This window comes from Pelophylax lessonae (genome assembly GCF_965119305.1).
Source record: "Pelophylax lessonae genome assembly, chromosome: 5".
Lineage (NCBI taxonomy): Eukaryota > Metazoa > Chordata > Amphibia > Anura > Ranidae > Pelophylax > Pelophylax lessonae.
In genome coordinates, this window is record NC_138772.1 from 501,085,481 (window position 1) to 501,111,086 (window position 25,606).

At 38.0% G+C, this 25,606-nt stretch overlaps 1 protein-coding gene across 1 annotated transcript in view; it reads right to left on the reverse strand.

The window, feature by feature from the left end:
• The window catches only part of CSMD3 (CUB and Sushi multiple domains 3), a 1,619,578-nt gene that overhangs the window by 158,887 nt on the left and 1,435,085 nt on the right, over positions 1–25,606 (reverse strand). Inside the window, exons 55-57 of the mRNA XM_082258441.1 lie at positions 24,459–24,632; positions 8,996–9,181; positions 4,462–4,635 (exon numbers count right to left, since the gene is read on the reverse strand). Of these exons, the coding sequence (XP_082114567.1) occupies positions 4,462–4,635; positions 8,996–9,181; positions 24,459–24,632 (534 nt within the window). The remainder of the gene's footprint in view (positions 1–4,461; positions 4,636–8,995; positions 9,182–24,458; positions 24,633–25,606) is intronic.

The window sequence follows — 25,606 nt, forward strand, 5'->3', positions numbered from 1 at the left end:
TATCTTTAAAACATTAATGTAACATAAAGAACTATATATTTGAGCTAACACTAAAGAGAATGTATAGAGTTTGTGTATGTATTTTACAAAAATAAATTCAACTCATTACATTGATTAGGCTGTATTGTCAAATGTAAAAAAAAGTAAATGGTTATAGATCGATTTATCTATCTGTCTATCTGTCTATCTGCCTATCTGTCTATCTGTCTATCTGTCTATAGTGATGTCGCGAACATAAAATTCGCTGTCCAGGTGTTTGTCCCCTTGAAACAATTTTCCATTACTATTGGGGCCAGAAAGAGTCCCTGTGGGTTTTAAAATTCGCCTGCCTATTAAAGTCTATGGCGGTTCGCAATGTTCGCCGGTTCGCGAACATTCGCCGATGTTCGCGAACCGGCGAACATTGCGAACCGCCATAGACTTTAATAGGCAGGCGAATTTTAAAACCCACAGGGACTCTTTCTGGCCCCAATAGTAATGGAAAAGTTGTTTCAAGGGGACAAACACCTGGACTGTGGCATGCCGGAGAGGGATCACACAAAAAAAAGTTCTTAAAAATTGTAATTTTTTGATAGAGAGCCAATTATTGGAAAAATAAAAAAAAAATAAAAAATTTCTTTGGATTTAGCATCTGGGGGGGTCTAAAAAGTGTACCTGTGAAGTTTCAGCTCTGTAGCATGTCCAGAACCAGAAAAAAAGATAATTTTTCAGTAGAGCAGGGATGGTGGGAACCCCTTTTACACCTATATGATCTTTTTTTCCTGGTTCTGGACATGCTGCAGAGCTGAAACTTCACAGGTACACCTTTTAGACCCCCCAAACAATAAATCCAAAGAAATTTTTTTTTGTTAAGTTTTTTTTTTCCAATAATTGGCTCTCTATCAAAAATGACAATTTTTAAGAACTTTTTTGTGTGATTTAGTGTCTAGGGGGTCTAAAAAGTGTACCTGTGAAGTTTCAGCTCTGTAGCATGTCCAGAACCAGAAAAAAAAGATAATTTTTCAGTAGAGCAGGGATGGTGGGAACCCCTTTTACACCTATATGATCTTTTTTTTCTGGTTCTGGACATGCTACATATATATATATATATATATATATATATATATATATATTAAAAAATACTCAAATACCAGCCCTCAAAGGGGCTTTTGGGGACAATATATATATATATATATATATATATATATATATATATATATATATATATGTATATATATATATATATATCACAGAACAAAAAAAATTACACAAATACCAGCCCTCAAAAGGGCTTTTGGGGACAATAGATCTATATATATATATATATATATATCACAGAACAAAAAAAATTACACAAATACCAGCCCTCAAAAGGGCTTTTGGGGATAATAGATATATATATATATATATATCCAAAAAAAACCTCAAATACCAGCCCTAGGAAGGGCTTTTTGGGGTGCTGTCCTTACAGCAGGAGTGTACCAAGAACACTGGCTAACAAGACCGGGAACTGTCCCCAGCTATAACAGCAGCAGCAGCACCAGCACTTTCCCTGCTCTCAGTAACACAGAAATGATCTAAAATGGATGCTGCCCTTGCTTATTTATAGGAGGTGGGAGGGAGGTATGCTGATTGGCCTGGAATGTGTCTGCTGACTGTGATGTTCAGGGTCAAAGTTTGCCTCAATGATGATGTATAGGAGGCAGACCGAACATCGCATATGTTCGCCCGCAGCGGCGAACGCGAACGTTCGAAGTTCGCCGGGAACCGTTCGCCGGCGAACCGTTCGGTACATCTCTATCTGTCTATCTATCTATCTGTTTTTCTTTGTATTTGCTTTTCAGATGGCCTCTGATCTCATGCTTTAATAATAATAATAACCACAACTCATAGCTTTATAACCATTTTATTTATTTATTTTTTTTGGTAGTGGAGGTTGACTTTCCTTCATTTTCTATAGAAAACTGCAAAAAAGTTTTTATTTTTTCTCTGTTGCGCTGTTTTTTTAAAAAAAAAAAATAGTGTTATTATGAATAAAAAGTATGTATTTTATTCTATAATTAATCTAAAATTATGTTTTTGGTACAGACTATAGGAAATTAATTTGTAAAAGGAATTTATTTATTTTTTTTGCACTTTTTTTAACGAGACGCTGAAATAGAAAACAAACAAAATGAATTACAACATTAAAAAATTATGATAAAAAATATAATAAAAATAAAAAAATCAGCAGAAAAAAAAAAGATACAGGGAGAAAGGGAGGGAGGAGATAATTAGGACTTAATAGGGTTAACAAAGGAATAATAAGGGGTTAAATAGGAATACATTTTATTAGAAAAATAAATACAGGCTTTTGATCTACATATGAATAAAATAATAAATATGATGAAATAATATATTGATTAATTGTATAGCTTCTTCAGGAGCAGGACATACGAGATGTATCTATTACTAAACTTTGTTAAAGTATTTTAGGGCGTATCAATTATGTTCCAACGATTCAAGTGGTCTAAAACAACATGTTCGGGACACATAAAAGGGCTAAACTCTCCACTGAAAGGTAATGGGGTCAAGACAAGAATTGTGTCTTTCTTCCTACAATCATAAGAAAGCAGCATTTATCCATATTCAAATTACATTCCCCAATTTCTTTACTGAAATGTCCTGAAATGGCATTTACTAGATTTACAGTCATTTCCACAAATGATCTTATTATGATCAGTAAGACTTGTAAGCGGTTAGAGAATATAGTTATACAAAAATGAACTTCTATGAACAATGACACAGAGGACAGAGCATGCTGAATCACCAAACCGCAAATAAAGTTTAAATGAAATTCTTGGCACTTAAATCATTAGCTGGTGTCCATTTTCTTTTAATGTCCTCCTTGCCATTTATAGCACTTGAATTGTAATGTGTGTGGAATACGTGTCATGGTAAATGGTTTTAACAAGAATAAACTTTCATGTGGCTCTTAAAGTAAAACTCCCTCTTTTGTAGAGAAAAGCACCGTCCTTTTTGGGTCAGTCATATACACTTTCTTGCACATCCTCATCTGCTTCCTTTCTGATGATATTTAGACAAGCTATTCTATTAACTTCCTAAAAGGAGAATGCTAGGTGGGAGGGTCTAACACCCTCAGACTGTTGGAAGTGGAAATTGGGAGTGCTGATAGGAAGGATCTTCTTGCTATCAGCCCCAGTGGTCTAGAGAAAACTAATGGGAAATGTGGTGTCTAAAGCTTCTTCTGAGTTTTAAATAAACATTGACTCCTTATTGGAAAGCAAATCAGTTTGGATATAAAAACAAAATCCCTTAAAGGTAAAACGAATGTTTTTGTTAGCTTTATTTATTTATTTATTTATTTATTTATTTATGTATTTATTTATTTTTTACGTTATAAGCTTATAAATGTTTGTTCTATATTGGTTTTGAATTGAAAATACAACCTTTGTTTTACAAATAAACATGTAATACATGAAAAAGGATTCCCAGAGTACTGGGTCACCTGAAGAGTTAGCACAGCAAAGGAAGATTGTTTTGCAGCTCTGTTTGTTTGACTAAAACCTCTGATTAGCAATAAGTCAGTGTTCTGATTAATTATTTCAGTTCTGCAAATGATGAACTTTTTTCAGCAAAGATGAAAGCTAAAATAACTATGAGAGCACGAGACTAGAGTGTCATCTGCTGGTTACAGAGAAGATTACATAAAATATATATTTATTTATTATGCTTTGCAAAGTTAAATAAAGAAAAAATAATCAGTAACATTCTACATTCTCATTAAGTAAAAGAAAAAAACAAGAAGCAAATCTGAATTTTTTTAGCATTAGAGATGCACAGGCACCAGTAACATAATAACTTCCAGAAGAAAGGTCCACTGTAAGAAACCATCAAATGCTTATTTTATTTATCTTAAATACAGTGACTATATAAATGTAAGATTTTTTTATCTTTTTATTTGTAGAAGACGATGCTGTATCAAAACATCTTGCTTTTTTGCATGCCAGCCAAGTCTGGTAATATTAAAAGGATGCTTTTTAGCATTAGATATCGTACCAGCTCATGTGGAAACCTGTCTAAAGGTATTTTCGAAATATATATATATATATTTATATATACTGCAAATATATATATATATTTATATATACTGTAAATATATATATATATAGATATAGATAGATAGATAGATAGATAGATAGATAGATAGATAGATAGATAGATAGATAGATAGATAGATATAGATATATATATATATATATATATCAGAATATATACATTACATATACTGTCTATATATATACTGTATATATATATATATATATATATATATATATATATATATATCAATCAGGATATATACATTACATATACTGTATATATAGAGTAAATATATAAATATATATATATATATATATATACACAACCACACATCTATACATAAATATGTCAATATTTATATTTTCTTTGAAGCGTGTTTACCTGAACAGTGAGGTAATGATCCACTCCATTGCCCATTTAACTGACAGGTCCTTGTAGAATGCCCTATTAATGTTCTCCTTCCAGTGCAGGAATAATGGACAGCAGATCCAAATGTAAACTTTTCCCCAGAAATAATTGCGTTTGGAGGAACTCCAGGATGACCACAGTCAATCACTGAGAAGAGAAATGACAAGTTTAATTCTACTGTCTGCCATGTTGAAACACCTCCATGGAACTGACTATTTACTTTATTTAATGGAAGCTTGAGAATTTATCATAGGTGCACTTTTGAGAGATGTGAGGTTATTGCACATGTCACGGTGAACATGCTTATGTTGTGCTGATTCTACCAATTCCTTAAGACAAAGCAGTGTGTGTGAAAGAGTTGTATTTCAAGGAATAGTAAGATGACGCTTTCAAATTCATTATATTTTAAAGAGATGATATATTATGTATATTATAATCAATATCAGAAAAATTTATAAACATTTTACCTTACAAATTATAAAATGAAATGCAGATGCAGCCCTCTCACAATAAAAGACTTCACGTACCTCACATGAAACATTATTTTCATGAAATCAACACATAATACATTGCATAATAAATACATATTGCACTTTTAATTTAACCCAAAAAAGCCTCTAGCATTCAAAAATGGTATAGGCTGTGGAAAAAAGCTGTTTTGCATTCTGGTGGTACGAGACAACATACTCCTAAATTGCCTATTAGATGGTAATATTGTAAACAAGGAATTTGGAGGATAGGAGCTATCCTCTAGGATATTAACAGCTCTCCGAAGGTACCTACCATTCCCCAGTTCTTCAATACACGGTAAATATGAACCTTTAATAATCTTCTGTGCTGTTTTTATTACGCTCTGTAAGGCATTTCTATAATAGACCCTGCACATCCATTGCCATGGAGAGATGTAACGGCTCAGCTCACCCTCAATGGCAGTCTTATAGAAGCTGAGGAGGACATGTTCTGAAAAGTCGGCCCCCACAACTTCCTCAAGAAGTATATTCTCAGATGAGTCGTGTCCATCGGACCGGATATGTGCCCTGTCCATGACAGATCCTCCCTATTTATTGTTGCCAAGAAATGGCAACACCCTCTAAACCACCGTCCCATCAATCACAACAGGCTTGTAACTAGTTTTTCTATTTCTCCTAAAATCTACAATTATTTTCTTTGTCTTATGCACATTTAGCTCTAAATCAGCAGTCTCCGAACTGAGGCTCAGGGGCCAAAAGTGGCCTTTTGCCTGCTCTTATCCAGTCATTGGAGCACAATTCCTTCCATTGACACCAACAATGGGGCACAGTTCCTTCCATTAATACAAAAGATTGGCCCCTATCCTCCTACTGACACCAACAATGGGGCAGTATTTGTTCCACTGACATGAACAATGGAGTAGTGTCCTCCCATTGACACGAACGATGGGGCACTATTCGCTCCATTGACACCAACGATGGGGCACAATTCCTTCCATTGACACCAATACTGGGGCACAATTCCTTCCATTGACAGAAATTATTTTCCACGATTTCTTCCATTAATACCAAGGATGGGCCACTATTCCTCCCACTAACACCAACAATGGGGCACCATTCCTTCCACTGACACCAACAAAAGAGCACAATTCCTCTTGCTGACACCAACTACTGGGCACTGTTTCTTCCATAGACACCAATTATGGGGCACTATTCCTCCACTGACACCAATGATAGGCATTGTTTACTCTTACTGGATGCCAGGGCATGTTCTACTCCCACTGGCCCTAGTCCAACCCCCCTAAAGACTGAAGGACAGTAAACTGGCCATTTTTTTAAGAAAGTTCTGGGACCCCTACTCTATGTTATTGTCTTTGCAATAACCCATTAGCTTTCCTATATCCTGCCAATATACAGCCTTGTCACCATTATCTATTTTCCCAACTAACGTGGTATCATCTGAAATTTTAGAACAGAGTTTACCTCAAAGCGATAGACACAATCATAAGTATATTAATTAAACAAAAGGGGACTGTGGCACCCCTGTACTAAGGGACAACGCCAATGAGTAGCAGCTAACAACCTACATCCTCCTTGGCCTATTGGCCAGGAAATCCAAAATAAAGCTACATTTTACTAATTCTTAGATTTAATGGCTGCATTACTTTCCTTGTGCTTTTTAGGTTTTCTTTCTTTTATTTTCATTTGGTGATCCAGCCAGTAAGTCTGTTGTTTTTCATAAGAACAAACTCTCTTCTAGGTGCATATTTTTACACGGATGAGACAAAACATTTCATTTATTTATGTAAAGCCTTTATCCCAACAGGAAAAAAATGTTTGCTGTACCTAAATTTAAAGTGTGAGCTAGAGATTGGCTTTAATTTGTTGATATATCTACAGCAGCTAGTCAACCTAACACTCCCCTCTTCCCAGACTGACAACACTGCTAGTGTCCAAAGGTGCCCCCCTGAGAGAGAGAGAGAGAGAGAGAGAGAGAGAGAGAGAGAGGAGAGAGCGGAGAGAGAGAGAGGAGAGAGAGAGGAGAGAGAGAGAGAGGAGAGAGAGAGAGAGAGAGAGAGGAGAGAGCATAGAGAGAGAAGAGAGGGAGAGAGAGAGAGAGGAGAGAGAGGGAGAGAGAGAGGAGAGAGAGAGGAGAGAGAGAGAGGGAGAGGGAGAGAGAGAGGAGAGAGAGAGAGGGGAGAGAGAGAGAGAGAGAGAGAGAGGAGACAAGCATGCAACATGCAAACATGCGCACTGAAAGAATGACATACATGTTCAAGACATGAAGCCCATATCCCCCTTGTGTACTTCTATGTTTAATCACGTATTAGAAAAGTATCATTAAATGATGACCATGCACTAACGAAAGGATAAAAGGATAAGTTCACCTTTGGGAACATGTTACAGGTTCCACCCCTTGTAGGGTGGAACCTTTAACATGTTCCCACTCCTGCAACTTCTTGCTGATTACCCCCCCCCCCCCCCACTCCACCCCATAGTGACAGGGATGATCATATTCCGACACCTGCTGTCACACAGCTGTATCATTTATTCACAGAGATCTTTAAATGAATGAACTACAAGTACCGACATCCTTTGTGGCTGATGACTTGTAGTTTTCAATCTAGTGAAAGTGGACTACTTTTTCACTATGTTTACAACTACTGCATGATGGGTGGAGCACATGGTGTGTGTTCTATTTTATAGAACTATTCTACTATGTGACATTACCCGTCCTATTTATTTCCAGGTGGCAAAAAATATAAGAACCTGCCTGTTTTACCATCTATATGTATGGTGGTTACCACATCTTTGCCCGTCCCTGCCCATATTCAATTTCTTGGGAGCAGTTTGGGTAAGACTATGAGTAAAGTTTCATGTTTATATATTTGTACAAATCAATATATGGAACCTTATATACCATATGGGATCCATACCAATATCTGTTTCTTTATATATTTTTCTTCAATTCTAGACATATAAGTCCTTACCCCAGCAGTGTTGCCCTCCTCTTTGGCTACGCTCCCGTATCCGCCCCCGGGGGGATCCTTCCCTCTACCTTGCGGTCCTGACATAATACCACTCTGGTGACTGACCATATACTAGACAGGTGTGATATACACTATTTTTTCCATATTTGATCAATGTATCTCAGTAGGACATACTTGTAAAACATTTAATGTTATGTTGTAATATAATGTATTAATATCTACACCATTAACATTATGGAAAATTATTTGAATATCTATACTTACCCAATGTTGTTTTTTTTCTCTTCTTTCCACTTTAGTGTTCTTACCATAAAATTTGTGTGTAACAAATATTTCCTTCTCTATGTGCGTAAAACAATACCCCTGAGGAAGCGGCTACTGGCCGCGAAACATGTCGGGTTGAACGTGTGGATATCTCCACATCTCCGCACAAAACATCAATATTCTGCGGTACAGGATAAATCCTTACACGGTTTACCCTTTTGTAGAAATTGTTGTACACTTTATGGTATTTAAACTGTATATAAGAACATGGTCTGAAATGGTATATGTTTTTTATTGATGCTGTGTTTCTGTTTGAATACAGTACGCGAATTTTAATGATTTATTTCCCTTAATAAAATTAATATTTTTTGATATTCTTATTGTACCATTATATTTGTTCTACCAGCACCCTTATTGCAAAGTCCCCCTCAACCTTTGAGCCCTATTTCTTTTCCCTTAAGCATCAGCTAGATGTCAGTTTTAGAAACTTCTGAGATCATTCAGAACTAAATGAATGCCTTCTTACCTGAAGTTGACCTACTTCAAGAGAGTTTTGCTTTCCTATGGACATGGGAATGGAAATCCCATTCGATGCAAACAAAAGCTCAAAAACCCAGGCTATTATACTGTAGGTATTTGCTTTTGGAGAGTCCAAATTGGTATAGTTTATAATCGATATTAGGTCATATAATAATGTCCAAACAGCTCTACCATTAGAAATTTTAAAAAAGTTTTATCATGTTTTAAAAAGGATTCTCTACTTGTTAAGTGAAATAAACTTACTAATACATTCTGGCAGTGATTTGTCCCATTGTCCATTTGGCTGACAAATAAGGACAGAAGATCCAAATATATAGTATCCTGGACTGCAGTCATAGAACACCACTGTTCCATAGGTGAAGTTACCGTGCTCTATTTTACTTTCCCGGATAGAGTTCTCTGGGATTCCAGGATCAGTACAGTTGACCACTAGGAAAACAAAAATGTAAATTAGACTTAGAAGAAATTCAAAAATGTTAGAAAAAGAATGCAATTTATTTTATAACAACTAGTTCTTAAACACAGATTGCTGTTTGGGTTGTCTACCCCAAGTAAGGCAGTTCTAGGATGACAGAGCTTTGCCACATGATGGTTCCTTAATTACAATGTTAACCTTGGACCAATTTTCTGCCTGTGAGACCTGGAAGTGAGAGAAGAGTATCGCTACAGACAGGTATAGCGCTGGATTGAGTAAGGAGTCAGCTAAGTACAAAGGGGGGAGGGGGGATTGAGGAGGCGATACTACTATCTAAATATTTTTTTCCATACAGATTCCCACCAGGTGTGATCTTGTCATATGATGTGAGCTGTCTGGAGACAGTTCAAAACCCTCTCTCTGCCAAAGCAGTGACTATACTACACAAGAAGAGTCTGAAGTGTAAACAACCCTCCTTTTCCCTCCTGCTCTCATCTGAACAGGGAACAGGGACATCAGATGTATTGAAGCATGCATCTCCAGCTCTCAATCTCTCTGCTGAGTCCTGTATATGTCACAGCTACAGAACAGAGGACTGATTGCTCCAAAATAACTAAGGGGTTTGTGCCTTCCAATCCATTTTAATGTTTAGTGCAAGCACAGTGTTAATGCACTGTTAATCTCCCCCATGTACCTTAACCTTACAGATAAATTATTCAAAATTAATTATAGCTTTTAATATATATATATATATATATATATATATACTCTCACCAGCCACTTTATTAGGTGCACCTTGCTAGTACTGGCTTGGACCCCCTTTTGCATTCAGAACTTCCTTGATTCTACATGGCATAGATTCATAAAGGTGTTGGAAACATTTCTCAGAGATTTTGGTTGATAGTGACATGATCGCATCACACAGTTACTGCAGATTTGTCAGGTGCACATCCATGATGCAAATATCCCGTTCCACCACATCCCAAAAGGTGCTCTATTGGATTGAGATTTTGTGACTGTGGAGGCCATTAGAGTACAGTGTTATCATGTTCAAGAAACCTGTGGTGAAATGATTTCAGCTTTGTGACATGGTGCATTATCCTGCTGGAAGGAGCCATCAGAAGATGGGTACACTGTAGTCATAAAGGGATGGACATGGTCAGCAACAATACTCAGGTAGGCCGTGGCGTTTAAACGATGCTCAATTGGTACAAAGGGGCCCATAATGTACCAAGAAAATGTCCCTCACACCACCACCACCAGCCTGAACCATTGATACAAGGCAGGATGGATCCATGCTTTCATGTTGGTTCTATTTCTGATTCAAATTCTGACCCTACCATCTGAGTGTCACAGCTGAAATCAAGACTCATCAGATCAGGCAATGTTTTTCCAATCTTCTATTGTCCAATTTTGGTAAGCCCATGCGAATTGTAGCCTCAGTTTCCTGTCCTTAGCTGACTGTAGTAGCACACAGTGTGGTCTTCTGCTGCTTTAGCCCATCTTCTTCAAGGTTTGATGTGTTGTGCATTCAGAAATGGTATTCTGCATACCTTGGTTGTAAGGAGTGAGCATTTGAGGTACATTTGAGGTACATTTGAGGTATACTATCATTTCGAACCAGTCTGCTAATTCTCCTTATTCTCCTTTGACCTCTAAAATCGACAAGGCATTTTCCTTCACACAACTGCCGCTCACTGAATATTTTCTCTTTTTCTGACCATTTGCAGTAAACCCAAGAGATGGTTGTGCATTAAAATCCCAGTAGATCAGCAGTCTTTGAAATACTCAGACCAGCTGGTCTGGCATCAACAACCATGCCACATTCAAAGTCACCTAAATCTCCTTTCTTTCCCATTCTAAAGCTTTGAATTTCAGCTAGACGTCTTCACCACGCCTAGATGCCTAAATGCCTAAATGCATTGAGAAGATGCCAAGTGATTGGCTGTTTAGCAATTTGTGTTAACAGGCAATTGAACAGGCGTACCTAATAAAGTCGCTGGTGAGTGTATATATTACATTAATTTAAAAAAAAATCACAGCTTTTAATTATTTATATACACTGGGGTATGCATATTACATTTTTGTCTATCTATAAATGGTGCTTTGCTCTGCTCCTTCTTACAATGTGAATCTAGGAGTCAGCATAATCAATGAAAACAATATCCTCCCGTTGTGGCAGATATGTTATCACAACAGTTGTTAAGCAATTAGGCAGTCATTGTAGTATCTAATCTACTCTGCCTCTAGTGTCTCATCTACAAATTTGTGGATAACATAACAAAAAAGGAGGAGAGAGTTTATAAAATGTGAAAGCCATATAAAAAGGTACTATCAAAAAGGAGCTCCAGTCATGTTACTAAATATTAAAAGTCAGCAGCTACAAAAACTGTAGTGCATGCACAAGGCGCACTGCACTGCCAATTAAGTGTTGCCAATTGACAGTTTTTTACTGGCAGCCAGTAAAAAATGGGCACTTTTCTCCTGCCAGGAAATGCCAGTGCCAAGAAAAGGTTGCCAGTAAAAAATATGGCTGTCCGGAGCTGGCTGAGACCATCCAAGTGCCTGCTGCAGTGTGTTCAGATGGTGCTGGCGGTGGTGCCTGACCATGTTGTGTGATGTCATGGTGTAACGGGATCTGAGAGGAGAGGCCAGATCCTCTTGTGTGAGTCTATGCAACAGGAGCAAGGCAAGCCATGAGCCGGACTGTCAGTGCTCTTTGGACTGAAGTGGACTGAAGGGACCACCTGGCGTGGAGAGAGACTGTCACTGTGACCCAAGAGGAGAAGTGTCATGTTGGTGAGGCATCATCATCATCATCATCTGTGCTGCTGCACACTGCTGTCAGTGTCACTGTGAGGGTCAATGTCATGTGTGTGTGCTGCCCATTTTAAGGCTCCATTTACACCTGAGCATGGAATAAATCCCCTTTCTTATGCATGCTAATAGCCTGCAGAATATTAGCATGCATAAGGAAGGGGATGTATTCCAGAAATAAAACTATAATCCTACCACTTTATAAAACTCTGGTCTGACTGCATCTGGAGTATTCTGTCCAGTTCTGGACGCCAGTCCTCAGGAGGGATGTGTTGGAGCTGGAGAAAGTCCAGAGAAGGGCAACTAAACTGATTAGGGGATTGGAGGACCTTAAATATGAAGAGCGCTTACAAGCGCTTGATTTATTCTCCCTGGAGAGGAGACGCCTGAGAGGGGACACGATAGCGATTTACAAATACCTCAATGGGGATCGCAACATAGAAAAAAAAATATTCTGTCGCAAGGAATGCATGAGGACATGAGGCCATACAATGCAAATAGAGAAGAGTTTTAACCTCAGACTACGCAAGGGGTTCTTTACAGTAAGGGCTACAAGACTGTGTAATTCTCTGCCACAAATGGTAGTAACTGCGGGAAGTATGGCTACTTTTAAGAGACTCTTGGACGTACATCTCAAGGATCAAAACATTCAGGGGTATGTAAGATGATTACAGCCACACACACCAACACAGGTTGAACTGGATGGACTATTGTCTTTATTCAACCTCAACTACTATGTAACTTTATGTAACTATATACTGCAGCGACAGCTGCTGCACCAAGTTTTTTCAGCTTTTTTTTTTTTTAAACTGTGGAACGTTTTTTCTGAGCTACTTACTTTGTATATAGAAATATGTTTTTTACCTTAATATCTATCTTAAATCACACTTGTTTGTAACTTAAATACTGAGATTTGCACTTACAAAACTGTAATTTTGTAACTTTCTGGTATGTTGGCAACATTGTGCCCATTGTGAATGGTCCCGCGGTCTTCTGGCCCTGTGGCGCGTCCATGAAGACTGCGGGGAGGAAGTGGGGAGGGGGAACTTCCGCTTAGATTGCCTAGGTGATCCAAGCGACAGTGGGAGCAGGAAACCCCTCCCTCAGCAAAAATAGTGTGCCATTTCCTATGGAGAAGCAGGGAAGGAGGCCTTAAAGCGGACTTCCCCCTTTTGGGTGGAGTTCCCCCTTAAGTTAACACTGCAATAACACAAAATACAGTATGTGTTCACTGAAACACACAAAAATAATTATTTATTTTTTTCATGGTGATTGTGCATTTCAAGTATTAAAAAAAGTGGTCATTTTGTGTGTTGGTTTTGCTTGACCATCTCACTCTTCTCTTAGTAATCAATCAGCCACCCAAAATTCAGGACAAAAGAAATATATATATATATATATATATATATATATATATATATATATATATATATATATATATATATACCCCTTTCTTGTAATTTTACTTTGTAATATGTCAGTGTAAAGCAACAAACACTACCAGGAGACAACAGGTGCTATATTTTTCATTATGTCACCAAGAAACTGTGAAAGATAAAACAGAAAAGCTCTGAATAGCAATTTACTTTTGCTGCAAGCCCACAAGTATACTATTAAAGCGTATTATCTAAATCCAAAATCAACAATTTTAATATATTGCAGCTAACCAGCTCCTAGATGTGGTGGCTTTATATTCACCCGGTAAATCTGAATATACCACATTTTCTGTCCCTGGGTAGCTATACTAACTTCTTTACTCATTCTAAGTATAAAAATTAAGCAAGCAACCACATCTAAGAACTGATCATCTGCAATCCTAATTTTTTCATCTTTACAACAGATTTAACCACTTTAGGACCGGAGGATTTTCCTGCTTTACGTCCAGGCCACTTTTTGGAATTCGGCACTGTGCGACTTTAACTGACAATTGCGCGGTCATGCAATGCCGTACCCAAACAAAATTTACGTCCTTTTTCCCCACAAACAGAGCTTTCTTTTGGTGGTATATGATCACCTCTGCGCTTTTCATTTTTTGCGATATTAATAAAAGAAAGGGACAATTTTGAAAAAATAACAATATTTTCCTACTTTAACAGTTAAAAAATATCCAATATATTCAATTTTTGTCATATATTTAGGCCAAAATGTATTTAGCTACATGTCTTTGACAAAAAAATTCTCAATGAGCGTATTTTTATCCGCTTTGAGACCGGAAAATTTTACCCCATTCCTGACCAGGCCATATTTTGCGATTCGGCACTGCGTTACTTTAACGGAAAATTGCGTGGTCGTGCGATGATGTACCCAAATTAAATGTATGTCCTTTTTTTCCCCACAAATAGAGCTTTCTTTTGGTGGTATTTGACCACCTGTGCGATTTATACTTTTTGTGCTCGCTATAAACAAAAAAAGAGCGACAATTTTGAAAAAATAACAATATTTTTCACATTTTTTTACATGAAATTCCCCATAAAAAAAATGTAAAAATCTAATTTTTTTAACATTTTAGGCCAATTTGTTTTCTGCTACATATGTTTGGTAAAATAAAATCGCAATAAGCGTATTTTGATTGGTTTGCACAAAAGTTATCGCAGCTACTAACTACGGGACATTTATGTAATTTTTATTGTTTTTTTTTTAACTAGTATTGGCGGCGATCTGGCGGCGATCTGCGATTTTTTTTTTGCGGGACTGCGACATTGCGGCGTACAGATCGGACCTCTAACTGACATTTTTGACACTTTTGGGGGTACCAGTGACATTACTACAGTAATCAGTGCTATACATATGCACTGTTACTGTAATAATGACACTGGCAGGGAAGGGGTTAACTTTTATTGGTGATCAAGGGGTTAATGTATGCCTGGTGCTTACTGACGTGTGTGGGGGGAGGGGACTGTGTGACACAGGCACAGATCACAGGTTCAGCTATGCTGAATCCTGTAATCTGTGACTGTCTGTCACATAGGAGACAGACAGCGGGCGGATCTCCTCACTCGATCCCCGACGTTCGGGGAAGAGCAGCGGTGATCACCGCCTCTCCTCCCCTGGCCCGACTCCTGCTGTGTCTGAATACAGCGGGAGCAAGCCTCCCACAAGGGGAGGAGTCCAGCAACGTAGACCTACGTTGCTGTACGATAACGAGCCATTTTGCCGCAGTACGCTCCATGTGAGCGGTCGGCAAGTGGTTAAAATGCAAAGAAATGTGCTGCACTATAGAAAAAATAGAAAACTAGTGGGACTTTCAAGGTGTTGAAACTCCTCTCAGATACAATTAAGAGTACGCAATCATTAATAAAAAGAGATCTTCATTGTACAAAAACATTTTACAACAAAATCAAATATTTTTTGTACGATTAAGATCTCTTTTTAATAATGATTGTGTACTGTTAATTATATCTGAGAGGAGTTTCAACACCTATAATGTCCTTTTTGGGATGTGGTGTTGACTTGGTCAAACAGGACTTCAGTGTTCCTATTAAAATGTGCTGCGCTATAATTACACCAAACAAAAAGGGATAAACCAAATATTACAAAATATGTAATGCACAGTATAATATACAACAGGTAAGGTACGCAGTCTATTATAACATGGTTCCAGAAGCTTCTATAGAAAAAAGGTTTCCTCCCCAATGACCCACAACCATTAAGAGATCTCAATCTGCTTACCAAATGTTAGTGACTCTCAAGAGTCAAACCTGCATTTGGAAGAGTATCCATACTGGTCTTCTCTACCATTACTCTGGAAAATGATTACCTTGAACTCAATCTCTCTCCTCCAGTTGACTCCTCAAAACCCTCTGCCATGAAACAATGCAAGCGGGTAGGTACCCAAAACAAGAGAATCATATGCTCCACATAGTGTGAAAACTCCTTTGCTGCCAGCTCCAGCAACGTCTCCTCTCTACTCCGTACCATATGGAATATATGGTAGCAGAGGAGTTTTCACACTATGTGGAGCATATGATTTTCTTGTTTTTGGAACTTACCTGCACGCATTGTTTTGTGGTGGATGGTGTTGAGGAGTCAACTGTAGGAGAGAGAATAGTCTCCAATGAATAATTTTCCAGAGTAATGGTGGAGATGACCAGTGTGGATGCTCTTCCAAAATGTGGGGTTGATTCTTGATAGTCACTAGCATCTGGTAAGAAGATTTCTTAATGGTGGTGGATCACAGCAGAGGAAGAAGTGATTCAATTTCGCTAGAAGCTTGTGGAATCACTTTATAAGAGAATGTGTACATTCTTATTGTCTATTATACCTAACCTATTTTGTATTATTAGGCCCCTTTCACACATGCTGTCCGTTTTTCATCCATCCGTTGACGGATGAAAAACGGACATCAATGCATCTCTATGTAAAAATAGATGACAACTGATGATCATCAGTTAACATCCGTTTTCATCCACTTACGTCAATGTCCGTTTTTTTGAACAGATGAATGCCCTATTTTTCAGCCGTCAAAAAAATGGATCGGACGAAAAACGGATGACAACGGATGAAAAACGGATGAAAAACGGATAACAACTGATGAAAAACGGATGACAACTGACGAAAAACGGATGACAACTGACGAAAAACGGATGAAAAACGGATAACAACTGACGAAAAACGGATGACAACTGACGAAAAACGGATGAAAAACGGATGAAAAACTGATACATTTGACGTGACTGAACTGATGAACTGAACAGACTGTATGTGTGAAAGGGGCCTTAGGTTTATCTTATTTTTTAGGTGTAATTATAGTGTGTCACATTTCTTTACATAATCATACGCGGTGATAGATATCTCACAGCATGCTAGCTGCTTTGTTTTGTTCACAACTATAAGTATTTTTCTGTTTTCCACAAACGCTGAATTTTTTGATACTCTGTTAACACATTTAATATAAATATTTTAATATACAAGTGCATCTCATAAAATGAAAACATCATCAAAATTTTTTTTTTTTTTTCAGTAATTAAATTAAAAAAGTAAAACTCGTATATTTTATATACAGTATCTCACAAAAGTGAGTACACCCCTCACATTTTTTTAAATATGTTACTATATATTTTCATGTGACAACACTGAAGAACTGACGCTTTGCTACAATGTAAAGTAGTGAGTGTACAGCTTGTATAACTGTATAATTGTATAATTGTATAATTGTGTAAATTTGCTCAAAGTTCTTCAGTTTTGTCACATGAAAAGATATAATAAAATATTTACAAAAATGTGAAGGGGTGTACTCACTTTTGTTAGATACTGTAGATGTGTTACATGCAGAGTGAAATATGTCAAGCATTTTTTTCTTTTAATTTTTGATGATTATGGCTTACAGTGAAAACCCAAAATTCAGTATCTTAGAAAATTAGAATATTACATAAGACCAATAAAAAAAGCATTTTTAATACAGAAATGTTGGCTTACGGAAAAATGTGTCCATGTACAGTATAGAACGCACTCAATACTTGGTCGGGGCTCCTTTTGCATAAATTACTGCATCAATGGGGCGTGGCATGGACGCGATCAGCCTGTGGCACTGCGGAGGTGTTATAGAAGCCCAGGTTGCTTTTTTAGTGGATTTCAGCTAGTTAGCAATTTTGGGTCTGGTGTCTCTCATCTTCCTCCTGACAATACCCAGCAGATTCTCTATGGGGTCTAGGTCAGGTGAGTTTGCTGGCCAATCAAGCAGATTGATACCATGATGATTAAACCAGGTATTGGTACTTTTGGCAGTGTGGGCAGGTGCCAAGTCCTGCTGGAAAATGAAATCAGCATCCCCATAAAGCTGGTCAGCAGAGGGAAGCATGAAGTGCTCTAGAATTTCCTGGTAGAGGGTGGCACTGACTTTTGACTTGATAAAACACAATGGACCAACACCAGCAGATGACATGGCTCCCCAAATCATCACAGGCTGTGGAAACTTCACACTGGACCTCATGCAACTTGGATTCTGTGCCTCTGCACTCTTCCTCCAGACTCTGAGACCTTGATTTTCAAATGAAATGCAACATTTTCCATAGCAAAACACATTTCCTCTGTAGAATATGCAATTGGCCCCATTTATAGAGGTGTGCCAGATATCACAGGGATGAAGAAAGTAGAAATTAAATGAATGAGTGCTAGACCCCTTGACTGAATGAGGATAGGAAGAACAATTCCTGAAGGCAGCTTTCAGTGAACTAGGGTATCCCCAGAAATATTTGCAAGGTATTGGAAAAATGAAAGTGCCATATCTATTTTTTCAGTCCAGTATACGTCTTAGTGTTAAAAAATGAAAAAAAAAAAAAAAACGTGTTGATAAAAATAATCTAGCATGTAAAGATGAACTCCATCACAAATACATGGATAAAAACATAATAAAGTTGTTTTAATGGCAAAGGGATTTGAAAACTCAAATCCTTTGGCCGTTAAAACAATTGCATTATGTTTTTATTAATGTATTTGTTCAGTGCTTAGACTTACACAGCTCTGCCTTACAACACAACCCCTCTGGCAGGGCAAAAGTCTTGCTTTTTCTCTGCTGCAGGTCATTCCCTTCCCCCAGCCTGTGACTAAACAGTGAAAGAAGAAGCAGCACACTGATGAGCTCATCTCTCTGTCACTCTCCTCTCTCCTCCTATTAGCACATGAGCACTATATATTTATTTGCATTTTTCTTTTTTAGATTTGATTTTATGCTTTCCTTTTTTTGTTTAGCTTTTTATATGTGTGATAAGGGCTACAACTGTATATTGCTTTGATTGCTGTTAGTGTCACCCTTGTGTCCTCATTTTTTGTCCCAGTAACCACTGATCCAGGTAAAAGAAGTAAGGGGGGATAACAACATCAAGAGAAAAGACATTTTCTCAATCTTTCCCACTCTACTAAAATGTATTTTTTGGTGGCTGTCTGTGGTCCTATTGGAGGGACATTCTTTCGGTTTTATTCTTCACAGGTGGAGGTCGTAAAGGAAATCCTCCCCAACAGTGACACAGACAGCAGTACAAACCCAACAGAGGTTCTAATTCGTTTTCATTCAAAACAGCTGGAGCCCACTTTAGGAATGTGAATTCCAGCACATCTGATATCACCCAGGGTCAGAAAAGGTAGGAGGATTATGTAAGTCAGGATCATAAAACTGGCAAAGACCATTTTCAAATGTATATCAGTTCACTCCAGGAGTAACTTCATTTCCATATCTTGATAAAAATTTATGGCTAACTTCAGCTTCAGACAGATACATTCACAAGGTTATCTGGGAACCCTGCTCTCTTCTTTTTCCTTAATTGCTTTTGAGATTTATAGAATACTGATTGATTTTTTTTTTTTACTGGAGTCCAGGGAAATACACTCAGGAAAGATATAAACATTTTGTCGAATAAAGAGTGAAAGTATTATAAAAAACTTTGGATTGATTAGACTGCCAAAAATGTTCATTAAAGGAAAAATCTTCTGGTTATCAAATTGACATAATATATATGTACAGTTTCTATATAATCGTTTTTTTTTTTTTTGTTTTGTTTTTCCCAAACAACCACTGGTTTGTTTCTGAATGTTACTAGAAATTATCTTTTGCATAATAGTTTGGGTTGAATTTATAAAACTCACATCAAATTTAAATTTCTCTTATTTGCAACCATTGCAGTGTGTAGATCGTCCTAGAATTCCTATCATCCTGCTCAAAAGATTGGCATACAGCCAAGTACAGAAATAAGACTTGAACCAAATTGTAATCATACTTTACAATAGTTCCTGCACAAGCACTTTCATGGTAGTATGAGAGACAGACAGTCTAACACTGTGTAAATATGAAGACACATCCTTTTCAGCAGGAAGAGGACTCTTGAACAGGCATGACATTTATTGGAGATGGGTTAGTGTAAAAAAGAGGATTTTCTAGTCCAGGGGTGTCCAACCTACGGCCCATGAGCCGCATGCAGCCCAAGATGGCTATGAATGCGGCCTAACACAAAATTGTAAACTTACTTAACCGCTTGCCGACCGCCGCAAGTACATATACTGCGGCGGTCAGCCCCGTGCAGACAAAGTGACGTATGGTTACGTCACTCGCCTGCGAGCCAATAGGGGGCGAGCATGCGCCGCCGGAGGCACGCTCCCGCCCCGCTCGCTCACTGTGATCCCCGCGTTACCGGCAGACTGATATCTCTGTAGTTACACAAACAGCCACATCCCATAACAGTTAGAAGCATGCCCCTAGGGACACACTTAACCCCTCCTTCTCCAATAAAGTTAACCCCTTCCCTGCCAGTGTAATTTTTACAGTAACAGTGAATATGTATAGCACTGATTACTGTAGTAATGTCACTGGTACCCCCAAAAGTGTCAAATATGTCAGGCAAGGGTCCAATCTGTCCACCGCAATGTCGCAGTCCCGCAAAAAAAAATCGCAGATCGCCGCCATTACTCGTTTTAAAAAAAACAATAAAAATGACAAAAATCTTTCCCTTAGTTAGTAAACGCAATAACTTTTACGCAAACCAATCAAAATACGCTTATCGGGATTTTTTTTACCAAACATATGTAGCAGAAAACAAATTGGCCTGAAATGTTAAATTTTGATTTTTATATTTTTGTTGGGGAATTTCATATAAAAAAATGTGAAAAATATTGTTATTTTTGCAAAATTGTCGCTATTTTTTTGTTTATAGCGCATGATCAAAAAATTGCACAGGTGATCAAATACCACCAAAAGAAATCTCTGTTTGTGGGAAAAAAAGGACGTCAATTTAATTTGGGTACAGCGTCGCACGGCCGCGCAATTGTCCGTTAAAATCACACAGTGCCGAATCGCAAAATATCCCCTGGTCAGGAAGGGGGTAAAATCTTCTGGGGCTTAAGTGGTTAAAAATGTGTTTTTTTTGTTTTTTTTTTTTTACAAATGCTTTTACACTTAGTGAACACATGTGGCAGAAGAAAACAATTGACAGTGCCTCTTTACTAGACTTTTAGAACTTCTCAAAGAAAAATTGTCCACTTTTCACAATCACGCTTTATTGACCTCATTCGTTTACAGCAGCACCTATATTTCTAAGTCACTATTTCCAAGTATGAAGCACACAAAGGGCAAAATTAGAACCAACATATCTTGATTGCCTTGGGAATTCATTGAAAAGTGCTACTACATCTATCAAACCAAATATTGATGCATTCGTTTATCAAAAGAATGTCGATTTTTCTTCTAGTTTTTGTGGGACATTTTTACTTTCAAATTAAAAAAAAAAAAACATTACAAAAAAATTAATTTGTATTCTTTAGATAGGTATATTATCTATATCAGTGATTGTTATCTGCCTATTTTTTTCTGACCCACAGCTCCCTGTATTGTTAGTGCATTGTTTGTGTCGCCCAAGACTTCTTCCAATGTAACCCAGGAAGATCAAAGGGTAGGACACCCCTGCTCTAGTGAGCCATTGCATCTGTGTGATGTGAGAACAGCTTGAAGCCCAACACATGGAGATCACATGTCAAAGGCCTGTCTGGCCTAAACAGACAGGCTGCTGAGCCAGACTGACGTATAAGAATGATAGTTGAAGATTGAGAAAGGACTGAGGTAGTCCTCCACCCAATCAGCTAGGTGTGTCTAAGCTAACCATGTAGAAGCATATACAGTTAGGTCCATATATATTTGGACACAGGCACAATTATAATACATTTGGCTCTGTATGCCACTAGAATAAAATGAAAATGAAACAATACAAATTTGTAATGCAGGCTTTCAGCTTTTATTCAAGGGGTTGAACATAAATATCAAATACAAATTTTAGGGACTGCAACCATTTTATACACAGTCTTCCCATTTTCAGGGGCTCAAATGTCCTTGGACAAATTAATATAATCATAAATACATTTTTCTATATTTTTATTATTTTGTTGAGAATCCATTACTGGAAATGACTGCCTGAAGTCTGGAACCCATGGAAATTACCAAAGACTGGGTTTCCTCATCTCTGATGCTTTTCCAGGCTCTAACTGCAACTGTCTTCAGTTCTTTTTTTATGTGTGGGTCTTTCTGCCTTTAGTTTTGCCTTCAGCAAATAAAATACATGCTCATTTGCGTTGAGATCAGGAGATTGACTCGGCCATTGCAGAATATTCAACTTCTTTTCCTTCCAAAGCTCCTGGGTTGCTTTTGCAGTGTGTTTTTGTTCATTGTCCATCTGTACTGTGAAGCGCCATCCAATCATCTTTGTTGCATTTGGCTGAATCCGGGCTGACGGTATATCTCTAATCACTAGAGAATTCATCTGGCTGCTTCTGTCTTCTGTCACATCATCACAAAAAAACACCAATGACCCAGGGCCACTGGAAGCCATGCATGCCCATGCCATCACACTGCCTCCACCATGTTTTACAGATGACGTTGTGTGCTTTGGATCATGAAATGTTTCAAACCTTCTCTACACTTTTTCCTTTCTATCATTCTGGTACAGATAATTCTTAGTTTTATCCATCCAAAGAATGTTTTTTCCAGAACTGGTCTGACTTTATTAGATGTTTTTTGGGAAACTCTAATCTGGCTTTTCTGTTCTTTGGGCTTATGAATGGTTGCACCTTTTGGTGAACCCTCTGTATTTGCTCTTATGAACACTTCTCTTGATTGTAGACTTTGTCAATGATATTCCCACCTCCTGGAGAGTGTCCTTCACTTGTATGGATGTTGTGAATGGGGTTTTCTTTACCATAGAGAGGATCCCACGATCATCCACCACTGTTGTCTTCCATGGACATTCAGGCCTTTTTATGTTGCTGAGCTCACCGGTGCATTTTTGAAGCCTTACAATGGTCTGTTTCACTTGCATGGACAGCTCCTTTGAATGCATGATGTAGCTTCACAGCAATAGATTCCAAATGCAAATTCCACACTTAGAATCAACTCCAGACATTTTACCTGCTTAATTGAAGAAATAACAAAGAAGTAGCCCACACCTGGCCATGAAGCAGCTTTTGATTCAATTGTCCAATTACTTTTGGTCCCTTGAAAAAGGGAGGGTGGCTATTCTTAAGAGCTGTAATTCCTAAACCCGATTTAGATGTACATACCCTCAAATGAATCCCGAGAGTGTGCACTTTCAACCCATATCAATTATATAACTATAGCTTGAATTTGTTTTATTAAATACCTGAAAAAACTAAAATTGTGCCTGTGTCCAAATATATATGGACCTAACTGCATATAAGTAGACAATAGGTCCAGGTCCAGTCTGGAACCAGCTTAGCAGAGGGGCTGAGACTGAGGTAGCTCTGTCTTAAGGAGGAAAAGACAAAACAGTGAGACAAAAAGTATGGAGGCTGAAATGCATTTTGCTTTTTGCTATGTTAAACAACCTTATGTGTGGCCTGAACACTAGGATACTCTGATGTTTAGATCAGTAAAAGTGAGCAAAAATCCCTAAAATGAATTCTGTTGAGTGAAGCTAAATTTCACAGTAGCTATTATTTTTTTGAAAGCTGCAGATTTTTAAATTTTAGAGACTTTTGCCATTGTTTCATGGTTTACTTATATTTTACTCATAAGAAGTTTCAGCAAGTACTGGAAAGGCCTGCTTTACTACCTACATAAGATAAGCAGTGAAGTAAAGGTGGTTAAAGTTGACCTCTAGAATAAGCAAATATTAGATCATATTTGAAGTATGTATATATTTACTTGAATCTTGATGTGCTTTGAGTATTTCTTTAAGGTCTATGCACTAATTCAGTGTGAAACTGTGTGCAGGATCTTCCTGGTATAAAGACCAGTCACTGCTGCTCTCTCTCCCTGTGCAGGGTGACTGGCCTTGTCATCACTTAGCTTTTGGCAGGCACACCATAGTGGGTGGGCCTGCTGAGTTCCTTCCACGCCTCTTTTAATAAAGGGTAATTATAGCATTTGTTGCTATTAGGGACTATATTTAAATCACAGTTTTTGTGTCCAGAGTTCAGCCTTATATTCTCAAAATGTAAATAATCAACATAGAGGGGAATTTATTACACATAAGAGCCGGTTCACACTCATGCGCACTGCTCCTTCATTACATGCGATCGGCTGTGCGGTGCGAGTTTAGCCATACGCTTTGTATGGCTAAATTCGCGCCGCACCCGCAGCAAACACGCACAGGACCCTTTTTTGCAGCCGCATCAGGATCGGATCGCACAGCGGTTCACACTTGTGCGATCTGATCCTGTGCGAACTGCAAGATCGCACTGCGATATGTGATCAAACTGGGGGTGTCGTTAAGATTACATTGACACCCCCAGCGTATCGCATATGGCAGTGTGAACTGCCGGAGGTGCGTTTGCGATGCGGGAACAGGCTGCGGATTCGCAGCCTTCCCGCATCGCATAAGTGTGAACCGGGGCTAAAACTAGAGTTTAAAATAAATGCTGGTTATTATAAAAAAGAAAAAAAGCTTCAACCCAGCTTTCAAGATGCATCAGCAAAATAAGTAGTTAACATGTGCCCCTTTAATAGGAAGCAAAATCAAAGGTATTTCATGTCTTTCCTACCTTTACAAATAGGAGGAGGATGGCTCCATTGCCGGTTGGCTTGGCACTGTGCCCGAGTTGGACCTTGCATGACATATCCCATGTTGCAGGAGAATGTTACAACGTCATTGTAATTAAAGCCATTGCCACTTGTTCGTCCATAAATTGGACTGCCAGGGTGACCACAGCTAACAGCTGCCAGGGGGACATGAAAATCAGGAAACACAACACATTTGTTAGCCATTCATAAAAAGTACAGGTCATTTTGGCATACAACTAGCACAGTGAGATTGCAAATAAAGCTGAATTGAAGTATAAACTCAAAAGAGCAGGCAACAAAAGTATTATAACTGTAAAATAATTATTTCAATCAAAATTATATAAATGAATGCATTAAAGCTCAGTTGAAGTTAAGAGAATGAGGATATCTCTTCAAATTCTTCAGTCCGGGTGTTTTTTGTGAAGGGCATCGGTAAAGTGTATGTAAAGCTAAAACCTTTATTTTAGAGTATGAAAGGGTTAAAACCGTATCAAGTAATTTTTTTTTTAATCCAGCCAAAAAGATTTCCCATCACTTTCTGTTAATAGGAAATGAGAGGAAATATCTCCAAAGTAGAATAGTAGGAGTATACTTAAACTAATGAGGGCCACAGAGGGTTAGGCTAGAGAGTTAAATATAGCCTACATTACACCAAGCTGACATGCTTGATCTAGACCAGTGATGGCAACCCTTGGCACCCCAGATGTTTTGGAACTATATTTCCCATGATGCTCATGCACCCTGCAGTGTAGTTGAGCATCATGGAAAATGTAGTTCCAAAACATCTGGGGTGCCAAGGTTTGCCATCACTGGTCTAGACTAATGTATTTCGAACACATCATTTGAGGAAGGCACTGTACTGCTCCAGTATGAATGTGCCAAAAAAGCCGGCTTCATAAAGACATAGCTTGATGAGTTTTGTGTAAAGGAACTCAAGTCCCCTGCAAAGACCTTACAACTATTCTTTTACAGACACACTCCAAAATCTTGTGAAAATCCTTCTCCAAAGAATGGAGGCTGGTGTAGTTGCAAAAGGAAAGGGGGGTTATGAAAGCCTAACTGTAGGTTTGATTACACGGGTCCAAACAAACTATTTCCTTCGTACAAAAATTCAGCCCAGCGCTCACTC